The sequence below is a fragment of the Sturnira hondurensis genome, unplaced genomic scaffold (genome assembly GCF_014824575.4).
Source record: "Sturnira hondurensis isolate 20B ecotype Veracruz unplaced genomic scaffold, ASM1482457v3 Scaffold0024400, whole genome shotgun sequence".
NCBI classification, from domain to species: Eukaryota; Metazoa; Chordata; class Mammalia; order Chiroptera; family Phyllostomidae; genus Sturnira; species Sturnira hondurensis.
Window position 1 is genome coordinate 3,749,708 of NW_028097031.1, and position 12,267 is coordinate 3,761,974.

The 12,267-nt window shown below is 53.4% G+C and overlaps 1 protein-coding gene across 2 annotated transcripts; it reads right to left on the reverse strand.

The window, feature by feature from the left end:
• Nucleotides 1-1,543: 1,543 nt before the first annotated feature.
• Nucleotides 1,544-10,824, reverse strand: MOCS2 (molybdenum cofactor synthesis 2). 2 transcript variants are annotated; one of them, XM_037038490.1, is made up of 6 exons: nucleotides 10,787-10,824; nucleotides 7,990-8,134; nucleotides 5,364-5,491; nucleotides 4,444-4,594; nucleotides 3,550-3,673; nucleotides 1,544-1,941 (listed from the first exon to the last, which is right to left on the reverse strand). In XM_037038490.1, the coding sequence occupies exons 2-6, from the start codon at nucleotides 8,085-8,087 to the stop codon at nucleotides 1,873-1,875; spliced, it is 570 nt and encodes a 189-aa protein (XP_036894385.1). In that variant the 5' UTR covers nucleotides 8,088-8,134; nucleotides 10,787-10,824; the 3' UTR covers nucleotides 1,544-1,872. The 2 variants fall into 2 exon arrangements, with proteins under 2 accessions (XP_036894385.1, XP_036894384.1); XM_037038489.1 differs by lacking the exon at nucleotides 10,787-10,824 and adding an exon at nucleotides 9,458-9,540.
• Nucleotides 10,825-12,267: the final 1,443 nt, after the last annotated feature.

Consider the following 12,267-nt stretch of genomic DNA (forward strand, 5'->3'; position numbering starts at 1 on the left):
TGCACCCCGCACTCCAGTACACCCCCACTGCGCTCCTGAATGGCACTGGAGACTGAGGAGCGGAACAGTGCGTCCCAGACGCAGAGGACAGCCCCCTTCACGGAGGCCGTACCGTTTGAAAACGCGTTTGGAGAATGTTTTGTTTCCTAAAAAGATAATTACCATCAATAAAGATCTTGTAAGGAAACGTTGGAATGGAAAAAGCCCGAAATCCACATACACCTGGTGTCAACATCTGTGACATAATAAACTAACCACAGGGGTACAGAATTAGGAATAGCTACGGTGGGCCAGGAAGGCCATGGTCATGTGCTTTCCGAACAGTTAGAGGAAAAGGCCGGGGCAGGCAGGCTGGGATTTGGTAGGAGGAAGCAGCACCGATTCAGAGCAGCCAGGACCAGGCTGGGCCACCCCCTGGGGAAGGGAGTGGTCGGTGAGCTCCGTCTGCCTGCGGCCCTTCCAGCCCCGTCCCCGGACAGGCAGAGGAAAGGGCCCGGTTTACCAGGGGTCGCTGGTGCCAGTGTGACTGTCCTGCCGCTCCCAGGAAAAGACAAGATGCAGACCTTCCCTGCGGTAAGTGGGGTTGGTGGACCAGGACCCCCAGGGGGGTCCCGGCAGCAGACAGGCATTTGGTGTGGGCTGAAAAAATGCATTCCCGTGTAAAAAACACCTCCCTGGATGTAACAAACGATGTTGGCAAAAATACCATCAACCTAAGTGTCGAAAAGGATAGCCTCTATTCCCGATGCACCTCATGCCAATTTTGGGTGCTGTCAGCGCCGGAAGTGACGTCAGTGCCCGTTGGCTCTAAGGCCTACAGCACAGGCGCTGTGAGGAGAGCCCAGGCGACCCCGCAGAGGCTGGGCCTCCGCTTCATATAAAGACCTTGCAGGTTGTCTGCGGACGGCTTCGCTGAGATCGTGCTCCACGGGCAGACAGGGGGCACCCCGTCCGGAGATGCTGTGATTAACCACCACGCGGCTCCTTTCTGACCGGTTGTGGGTCAAGTCTGAGGCGTCAGCTAACGTAGCTCGAACGAGCCCGGTGCTCGTCAGTCTGCCCGACGTTACAGCCCTTTCATGCTGATCTGTGTGCTGATACAAAATGATGAAGAAGATATGGGAAGCAATGGAAAGTGGCAGATTCTGAAATACTAGAGATTTCCCATTATAAAATGCCTGTTTTGAGCATTATCAGTTTAATTTAAAAATCTTGAAATATTTTTATTTTGAGAGAGGGGACAGGAAGGAGAAAGAGGGAGAGAAGCATCAATACACGGTTGCCTCTTGTGTGCCCCCTACTGGGGACCTGGCCTGTAAACCTGGCATGAACCCGGGCATGGGACCTGACTGGGGAGTCGAACCAGCGACCCTTCGGTTCACAGGCTGGCATTCAATCCACTGAGCCACACCAGCCAGGGCCTATCATTTAATTTTAAAAAAGAGAAGCATACCGCTTTTAAATGTTGTTAATCATGTGTTTATTTGATTTTTTAAATATAGAAATTCTAAAAATACATTGAGACTCTCCGATAATGACTCTGTACACCCTCCAGTCCTGCCACCACTCCGGTGACACTTCCTGTAACAGTGACGTCACAGGCTGGGAGGGGGGTGGGGTGAGTTCTGGGACGAGCTCCACAGGGCAGTGAGTCCAGTGACAAGGAGAACGTAGCCATGAAATGGTCCGTCTGCCACGGACGCCTTCCCTACGTTGAACTCATTCTTCCACTCCCCCCGAAGCCGGTCCTGTCTCTAGTCCCAGCGTAGGACCTCGTCCTAAACTCGCTTGACTTCTGCAGAAGAAAACTGAGCACACGATCGGAGACGAGTTCACCCAATGTAAGCGTTAGCCCTTTAAACACGACGCCAGTTACTCGCTGGTGGCCCAGAAACACTCTTTGTTTCTCTTCCAGGATGATGACGACTCTTCATATATTTCCTAAAACAGAAGCAAAACAGGTGTTCCAAACAAAGCATGTAAATAAACACAGACGCACCTGCATACAGAAGGCAAATGCGCATCACAGCTCCTCACGCCGTCCCTCCTGCAGCGATGCAGTGGGCATTCACGTGAGGACCAAGAGCAGCAAGAGGAGTAACACGTTCCTGACGCTCCGGACGCCCAGCAGGAGAAACAGCAGGTAAGAAGCCTTAACAAGGCAAGGGGTGACCACCCGGCAGAACAGCCCTTGGAGTTCTGGCAACAGCACAGGGGACAGTCTGGCAAGGTCACACACACAGCGGGTGGGGGTTCAGTTTTAAACACTTTTTCCTTCCACACACTCATCCCACTCCCACATTTCTTAAACATGCTGCCCCAAGGGCAGAAGGGGGGGCTCCCCCAGCTGGGAAGTCAGGGCCACCTACAGAAGGTCCCCAATGGGCTGGGCTGCTCTGGAAGCGAGCACCCTCCCTCCCTCCTGCCCCCCACTGCTAAGCCCGGGCTACAGCTGGAACCAGACAAGCACTGAGGCAGTTTCTAGAAGGCAGGGGAGTAAGAAGCACTTTCTCATCTTACTCTCTAGTCGGTTCTTGTTCTGCAGGAAGGAATCCAAATCAGTCATCCTCTGAAACCTGCACCCAAATAACGGGGGGCTGCCCCCTCATCGGCTCTCTGTGGGCTGGCGGTCCCTCTGCCCCTGCCCCCAGGCTCACAACTCCTTCTGGGGCGCTTTCTGGCCACACTCTCTCCAGGGACCTGTGACAACTCTACGGGCACTGGGAAGCCTGGCACACGGCAACCTTGGCCAAGCTGCCCTGAGACACTGTCCCTCCACACGTCACGTCCACTAACCCCCTGCCGGTCCTTCGACAATGGGCTGTGGTTTTGTTGCAGGAAGCAGGGCCACCAAACCCACAGGCCCTGGCTCGGGGTCCAGCTGGCCTCCCCACAGGCTCTGTCCCTCCGGTCCCTGCTCCGGCCTCCCCACTCGGCCAAGCGGCTCACGCACTCCAAGCTTTGCAACAGCTTCATGGCCGCAGGCAAGCCGAGGGCCTGCGCGCACAGGACAGCCCCACTGTCCCTGTCACCGCAGCGGGGCAGAGACGAGGCAGCTTTCCATGTCCTCAGAGGGCTCTGCTGACCCAGAGGACTGTCGGCGCTCACGGGTGGGCTGGACATACAACGGGAAACAGGACGCATCTTTGAATGTGCTCCCTATGCACTTTCTCCGCAGAGCCGACACCCCACCCTTTCCTCTGCCCAGAGGAACCTGTTTCAGCAGGCGCCTAAGGAGCTGCACATTACCCCCACTCTCCAAAGAGAAGACCCCTGCATTCCAGGGGGTCCTCATCCAGGGCAACAGTCTGGACGAGGCATTTCCCCTGCGGGGGCCGACTCTGGGCCACGCACTTGGGGGGCACATAGTTTTCATGCCTAAACAACCTTGGAAAAAAGCTGTTATGCAAACACCCTATTTCACAGATAAAATGAGACTTTATAGTCAGGAAGACCCATGAGTACAAACATGGTGCGAATGTGCTCTTACCCCGACCCTCAAAAATCCCGAGACAAACCACACATAAAACGGATACATTCCTAACGCACCTTCTTCCAGATGGGCACCCTGGCTTTCAAAGAGTTGATGGCGTAGCTCAGGGCCTCGAGGGACGCAGCCCTGTGGGCCGATGACACGGCGATGACGACGCTCACTTCCGACACGGGCACTAAGCTGTGGCGAGACACAGGGGCGGTCACCACCTTCTCTGAAGCCCCAAGTTAGAGACTCCACTGCACATAAAAAATATCCAGAGACACACTCTTGGAACTAACACCCACCGCTCCCGTACCCGAACGCCCAGCTCCATCGGAAAACAGATGGAGGCCGCATCTGGGGCCGTGAGCACATGCCCGCCCACCAGACCCGTGCCACGAGCACCGGGAGGAAAGGGCCGTTCACTGACTCAGCGCCCCTGCTCGGTCGGACGAGGTGCGGTGCGGGGTGATGCTGGAGAAGCGGTCGCCCAGTGCCGAGTGCAGCACGGACTTTAGAATATCAAACAGCAACAGACAGTACATAATGGAATCGCTAATGTTAATTATTCATGAAATCACAGTCATGGATAACTCAGTAGCTAACTATGACAGACACAGTCTAAGTCGCTGGGTTCTTTTTAAAGCCCCGAACTCCACTCTTCTTAATGGTACATAAAAGGAAACTAATTTAATGACTTCGAAGGCATTTATGTTAGAAACTGTTTTTCTTAATAGGCTGTTGTTATATAAAGAATCCAGACAGCAAAACAGTTGTTAAAAGGCCTCAGGACTTGCGCACGTGAGCAACAGCTATTTATTCGACTCCGGGCCCCGGGGTTCCGCACGCCTGGGCGCTGTCCCGGCACCAGGAGCTCCCCACGTGTCCCCACATGTCTCAAGGGACCCAGCCAACACAGGGCGGGCAGCAGCGACACGCGGCCGCTCGGCGGGCGAAGGCGGGCGCACCCGAGTCTGTGGAGCACAGCCACATGTCTGAGCGGCCACCTCTGCCGGAGGTCCCTGCAGAGTCTTCGGACTTCGTTCTCTGCCATTGGAATGTAGGCTTCGTATTCTAAGCTAACAACTCGTTTACCTTCAAAGTTGTTTCTTGTGGTCCCTGAGAAGAAAAAACAATTAAAATAAGGCTTCTCCTTATAATAAAAATTGCACATTCAAAGAACACAAAAGGGTTATTTTTGAATAGACAAGGAGCATACCAATTTGTCTAAAAATCACTTTGAAATATTCTAAAAATGAAAATGATGAGAAAAACAAAAGCTACTTTTCACAAAGATAAGAAAATAAAGTGCACTAACCAAGCAAGCTAATGGACTCACATGCAAACTGGGATGTATTTCTTTCCCAGAAGCATTTGGTACTTCAGAGGAAAATATTATGGTCCTGGCTGGCGTGGCTCGGTTGGTCGGGCATCGTCCCGCACACCAAAAGGTTGCGGATTTGATCCCCAGAGGGGAGCTTATGAGAGGCAACCAATGAGTGTTTCTCTCCCACCCCTCCCTTCCTTTCTCTCTAAAAGCAATGAAAAAACGTTCTCAGGTGAGGACTAAAAAAAAAGAAGGAAAACATTATGGTCCCAGGATTATCCTGAAGTCATTACCATCACGTTTTCCCCTAAGTGTTCGGAAAATACAGAATTCTCTCTGCTAATAAGGACTCCTGCCCTGCTCTGGTTATGCCCGTAATGTGCTCATCTGAAGATTTACTAAAACCGAACAAGAGCTGAGCCCCTTCCTCCTCATCACCACGGGTCACCACGGCTCACTGCTCCATCCCTGAAAATCCTTCAGGAACTTCGAGTTCCAGAAGCTTCTGCGGCCTCCGCTGCCTCGGCCATCCGCAGATATGGGGACGTTCCCCCAACTCACCCACGAACAGGGATACAGCGCCACAGCACGGAGAAGTCACCAACCGCGAGGCATCTTCGACAGACAGCTTCTCAGTGGTGAATTTGACTATATCTTTAGATTTCTCTTCAGCTGCATTCATGTCTTCCCTAGGAATGAGACAGTAATAAACCTTAACAGTGGTAACAGGGGCAAAACGCCAACTTACAGACTGCGTGTCAACGCACAGCTTTCCTACATGAGCTGAGTCAGGAGGCACGGTTTGATCTGCATAATAAAAATCAGTATCGAGTTTTAGCAAAGCAGTACTATTTACAAATATGCCAAACGAATCAAGTGTGATAGAAAAGAGAATTTACCTTTAACGTGATCACTTAAAACGCGATCCAGCTAACAGGCCGACTTCTCCCCAGCTCTGGAACTGCCACTCTGATCTCCCATCAGGGTGCGGTCCCCACCTTGACACCCTCACCCACAGGCGCCTCCCCGTGACCACCCTACCCCCGCGGCGCGCCCAGCACTGCCACTTCCTTTATCCGAAGACGGCGGGGGGGGGGGGAGTGCACACGCGGCCCCCCACAGGGACCAGGCACAACCCCAGCGCAGCTACCCAGGGAATACAGGGAGGAACTGCATGCCCTTCACCAGCTCCCCTCTGCACTCACCCAGCGTTTGGTACACGCTAGGGAAGGGCAGGGCACCCCCTCACCCCCGACACTGTGGGAACAAAGACTTGGTCCCCACACTCAGGGGGCCCTTGCAGAATGAGGGAAACCAAGTGGTGGACACCAAGTGGTGGACAGCATTACCAGTAGGGCTCAGAGAGGGCCGGGGGCTGGGCCGGGCTCTGTAAGGTGAGAGGACTGAGGACTCTCTCTAGAGCTGATGCTTAGAGTGGACACCTGCCTGGGCCGCCCAGCAGAGACAGAGGGAATGACAAAGGCCAGGCAAGAGCGAGCATGCCCCAGACACCACGGGGAGGCTCGAAGCCCCACGCGCAAGGGACAGAATGGATGGCGGAGGCTGGGCAGGCAGGGGGAAGCGCACGGGCCACCAGCAGTCTGGAGTGAACCCCACATCCCGCGGGGCTCCGCCCACAGGCAAAGAAGGGTGAGGGAAGGCTCGCAGGAGCTGAGGGCTCACTCACACTGGTTCCAACCAGGGAACCTCCCTAAACCGGCTGCACTGCCCCCCATCTGCACCAGCTCTGGGAAGGGACAAGCGAGCACCCCTGCACCCCTGCTGCCGCCAGATGCTCCTCCCCTGCACATGCCGCCTGGACTCCCTCCGCCCCCTTTCTGGCAGTGAGAGGCAGGTAACCCGAACACAGTCTGAGAACTTCACACAGCACCATGTTCCCACAACACAACTCCATGAGGACCCGGATTCTAAAGCGACTCACTTCCAGCCCGTCAGACCCCCTCCAACAACCCACCGGGTGCTGAGTAAACTTCCTAACCCTCCCAAAGAGTAGCTCTAATCACACACCGCCGACTTCAATGGTAGCCCAGCATTTTCTGAACAAATTCCAAACCCCCAAAATAGCACTTTTCTAAACCTGTGCAGGTGATAAGGTGACCACAGCTCCCAAATAAGACAGATGCCTGCCCAACAAGGAATTCTTCTCGTATTTCTGCATGGCACGACTCAGAAGGCTCCAGCCTCACGGACATGCTGGGCGTTTGCTTCACACTCTCTACTCACTTTGCAGGCACTGAGCTCCAGAAGGGGGCGGGGAGAAGTGGGAGGAAAAATACTCAGGTGCCCTTGGCTTGCTCTTTCCTTTAATACAACCAAGGCTGTACCACTACGGATGACATTTACTCCCGATATTGGAGAAAAACCCTAACAAACTGAGACAGTTTTCCTTCACTACTAACCTAGCCAAGTTTCTCACTGGGAGCGACTGATCATCTCTATGGTATTTACTCTGCGGCCAACAGTAAAGTCAGCCCATTCTGTCTGTCTGTCTGTCTCTCTTGACTGTCCCAAGAGATGCGCTCACACGTCACCTGACTCAGATGTGGCCTGCGCTGCCTGGGAAGACGGAGACGTGGCAGAGTCCTGGGGCCACCTGCAACTCAGGTGTGAAAATACCGCTGTTCTTCACATGGACCCAAAGGCCCTGGACATGGGCATAGGCACACGATCCTACTCCTTCCTGGCTCTGTAATTTTTCCCCATTTCTGCCCAGGAGCGCTGTTACCTAGACTGATAAACACATTCATAAAAAAGTACACAGAGAGTCCAATAGTCTGAGCTCTCCGCTGGCTCTGCCACTTATTAGCTCCGTGATCACGGACGAGTTTTGCAATTTCTCTGAGTCTCAGTTTCCCCCCGCTGAAAAACAGGGACCTGAGCGCTCCAGCACCCAACACGGCGCCTGGCACACAGTGAAACCTCGACAGGCTGCGTTAAGTGAATGGGACGAACACATCCAACCGGCATCGACTGCCTACAGGGAGCTGATGTCGGCATGACACGTGGCACTTGTGAGTCCACTGGCACCGACAGGGCTGCAGCTTTAACTGGGAACTGCTGCCGACAGACTCACAAAGACCAAGCGGCAGAAGCGAACTGCATGCAGGCCTCACCACCTGCTGGCCCCTCTCCTGAAGACCAGGGAAGGAAATGGGATCTCACATACTCGGTGGGCTCCAGAGCGCTACCCTCCACTGATGGGGGGGATGACAGCGACTTCGTCTCCTGGCTGAAGCAGGAGGAGCTGGTCCCCCAGCTCGACATACTCTTGACGGACAGCCAGGATCACCTGGTTTCTGACATCAGCTAACCTGGAAGGAAGCAGGCGTAACAAGAGGTGTCAGTGCTGCGTTAGACAGCAAGTGCCTTGGCTGCCATGAAACATCCTACACAAACATTACTTCCTGAAGCAATGCACGCAGAGGTACCATCTGCTCCAGAGAAAGGGCATACCCCTGAAGAACACAGATTTTCACCACAAAAAACACACTAAACTGCTAACAACCCCTTCCTGGATGATATGTGTCTTGGGAAATTAAACCAACAAAAAACTAGACTGAAGACAACATTCAGACCCAATCCCCCCCCCCAAAAAAAGGCAAGAAAACAGGAAAAATTCCTCATTCAGGACCCTTTTGAATACACAAGCATCCTAAGCACACCCTGGAAGTTCCCCCCACGCCAGCTACCTCCCAGCAGGTTAGAGGTTAAAGGTAAAGTGGGACAAAGATCCCACCACGTGTCATTCATTGACTGTTAGGGCACTTTAGAAGCAACTTAAACATATAAAATTAAAAATAAGTATTTTTTTCTCTTTTTAAGTAAAAAATTTTACTTATTTCTTTTTAGAAAGGGGAAGGAGAAAGAGGGAAAGAAACATCAATGTGTAGTTGTCTCTCATGCACCCCCAACTGGGAGCCTGGCCTGCAACCCAGGCATGTGCCCTGAGAATCGAACCGGTGACCCTTTGGTTTGTAGGCTGGCACTCCATCTACCAGCCAGGGCAGTTTTTTCTTTTGAACAAACATCATGGAGTATCTTTCACACGTGAGACATTTACATGGGCTCACATGACACTACTATTCCTGATCACCTTCGAATAGTCCACTTGTATCGTCTGTTCCAAAAAAGAACTCGAGGTAGGAGCAACAGCAATAAAATTACCGAATTTCAAAACCAGGAAAAATCAACTACTGCAAAACACAAATTCAGCAGTGGCTAGGGCTTACCTCTCATTTTTCTTTTAATCTTAGACATTTCTATTTTGACTTCAAGTATAAAGCACACATTTTTAACAGAATTTGTAACAATTTCACTTAACATTATAAAAATGCAAAATCTACATTTCCAATATTTTGCAAATTACAAAAGTGCATAGAATCATGTCCCTTTGGGAGTATCTCAGCTCACTGTTTTTGGGGTTTTTTTTTTCAGTAAAATACCTTAAAATGTCCTTAAGGAGTAGTGCATTTTTAAATACTAGAATTTTCATTTTCGGTGTAGTTCCAGAAAATTAGAACTAATGACCCTTCTGACATTAAGAAAATCAAAATTGGTTTTTAACTTTATCACTTATTCATTTGTGCATTTTCCAGTATTACACACGGTTAATCAACACGTCTTCGTTGACCTACCCCGGGTGTCGCGCTTCTATCGCATTCCACAGCTGCGACGCTTTTATCTCCTGCAGCACAGAAATGGTCTCGGACCGGACCCCCGCGATTTCAGCACTCTGGGCGAAGTACAGCACCTCCACCTGAGGGCCAGAGAATGCTTTCACGGCAGCTCAGAGTCCTTTACCGGCTGCCGCGCTGAGCTTTGTTTTCCAAATGCAGCGGTTTTTATCGAAGACAAATTTTGTAAGTTAGAGAAAATTAAGTCGCCCATAAAAATGTCACTGTATTTCCTAGTTCCAATCTTGAAAAATGTTTATGGGGGCAGCACAATTCACACTAACTTCGGAATGCTCTTTGGTTTTGCAGACATCATCGTGCTGCAGCTAAAGCCTGACGCTAGAGCCTGTGCAGTGAGATGGGTCTTCAGCTGACATGAAATTCTAGCAGTGAACACGTGTCGAAGTGAAGAGATGAATTACACAAGTCAAGTAAATGACAAAAAAAAAAGGTGAAAAACATGTCTACCGCACTGTCACCTGACCTTTGAATCCAGTCTGCGCTGCACTGAACCCAGCTGCCTAGGGCCAAGTTACGCAATGGACCTACGCCGACATTCCTACCAAAGATGGTGCGATTGAGACACAGGTTAAACCGGCATTTCCCGGAACGAATCTGCGCGGCCAGCCTGGTATCTCAGGGATCGCCCGGTGCAAGGGCCCACCTGACCTCGGTGAGCGCTGTTCTCTACCGCACAATCCGAGGTTTGCAAATGCACAGAGAAAGCCCGTCACAAGAATGCCAAAAGGGCGTATATCTTTCGCGGGGATCACCCTGTAAAGTTGATCAGGGGGTCCCCAAAACCCGCGGCCGCGAGCGAACTCACCTGAACTACGCCTCCTGTGTCGTTTGCCCGCTCCCCCACCCCACCCGCGTCTTCCCCAAAACCGGTCCCTGGTGTCAGAAAGGCTGGGGACCGCTGAAGGAGATGACTGCCTAAACACTATCTGCAGACCTGAAACTAATGCAAAGTAACTTTGAATGTAAACTGCAACTGAAAATAAAATAAAGTGAGCTAGGTACACACTCTCTGGAAGAAAAAAAAAGAAAAGAGAGAGAATGCGTGTTTTTTAAAATAAAACTTGTCTTCGGACGAATACCCTCAAACAGGGGCAAAGGTCAAGGGTGCCTTACGCATCCGGGCGCCGGGAACTGGATGGGACCAGCGCTGGGGCCCAGACTCCGAGATCGGGAAGGATCGCAGCTGCACGGGTGCTCGAAGGGGAAGGTGCCGGGGTTGGAGAGGGACGGGGTGGGGCGTACCTGCCCAGGAGGGACGGTCACCCTTACCTGGCACTGCCGCACCATCCCGCCTCGGGTCCCGGGTCCGGGATCCCCGCCGCGGAGGCGGAGACGCAGATTCGCCGCCCGCGCAGGCGCACCTGAGGCCCCGCCTGCCCGCCCGCCCGCCCGCCCGCCACGGGCATGCGCACAACTAGCTCCGCTCCCTCCTCCTCCCCCGCACACAACTAGCTCCGCCCCCCACCCCCCACCCCACACCCCACACCCNGGGTGCCTTACGCATCCGGGCGCCGGGAACTGGATGGGACCAGCGCTGGGGCCCAGACTCCGAGATCGGGAAGGATCGCAGCTGCACGGGTGCTCGAAGGGGAAGGTGCCGGGGTTGGAGAGGGACGGGGTGGGGCGTACCTGCCCAGGAGGGACGGTCACCCTTACCTGGCACTGCCGCACCATCCCGCCTCGGGTCCGGGTCCGGGATCCCCGCCGCGGAGGCGGAGACGCAGATTCGCCGCCCGCGCAGGCGCACCTGAGGCTCCGCCTTTCCGCCCGCCCGCCACGGGCATGCGCACAACTAGCTCCGCGCCCTCCCCCTCCCCCGCACACAACTAGCTCCGCCCCCCACCTCACACCCCACATCCCCCACCCCACACCCGGCACAGTTCCGGCGGCTTGAGCCGCGGGATAGTTTTGCTTCCATCCGTTAGTGGGTTGCGAAGGCAACGCGAGCTAAAGGTGTCCGGAGATGGGACAAGGACTGACCGGGTGCCCGCGTCTCGGCAGACAAGACGCGAGGCGTGGGACAGTGGACCGGGCTCTCCTGGATGCTTAGCACCTGCGTTAGGAAGCTGGGCTTTCCCCTCCAGCTCACCTGCAGGCTTCTCTTTAATAACGCTTTTTTTCCCCACCTGCCGGCTGCTGATCCTTAAAGACTTAGAGCGCTCAGCGTATCAGTTTACACTTTCCCTGTTTACTGACCGCCCTGTAATTTGCCCGCACCCACCCATCCGACCTTCCCGCTTTCTACGGATGAGAACTCTGGGTTTAATTGCTGGTCAGTCATGTGCGTATAAAAAGAGCGTCCTTCCCCTTGTGGCTCAGCGTCCGGGGTGTGAGACTGTCGCACAGCATTAGTGCTAACTCAGGGAACCACGCGTCATACAAGGGATACTGTTGCGCTGCATGGAAGTGGCTGCGCACCTGAGGACTGAGCTGGAGGAAGTGTTCACTCGGGAGAGGCTCAAGCTAAAGCTGCTGGAATGCGCAGCAGCACATTGGAGGGCGGGGTGGTGGGGGAGGTAGCAGCATGGTAAGGCCACAGAAGGGAGAATACTTGCTAAGGCTGGGTGCCCCCTGCAAGGGAGGCCTGGGGATGAGGCTGAAGATACTGTAACCCAGGGCAACAAAAGTTGACAAGGACGGAGTAACACCAGCATTAATGCTGGTAACGTTTGTAAACATCAAGGGTAGATAATCCCAATCACATTCAGACAGAAGAATGGGACGGATGACAATGGCCTTGGACTTATCTG

Excerpts from the sequence above, each read along its gene's own strand:
- MOCS2 (XM_037038490.1), bottom strand. The coding sequence starts at position 8,087 with ATGTCGAGCTGGGGGACCAGCTCCTCCTGCTTCAGCCAGGAGACGAAG. Across the intron at positions 4,595-5,363 it reads CGCTGTATCCCTGTTCGTGG|GGACCACAAGAAACAACTTT; the intron begins GTGAGTTGGGGG and ends TTTTCTTCTCAG. Across the intron at positions 3,674-4,443 it reads GCTGTGCTCCACAGACTCGG|CTTAGTGCCCGTGTCGGAAG; the intron begins GTGCGCCCGCCT and ends GTCTCGCCACAG.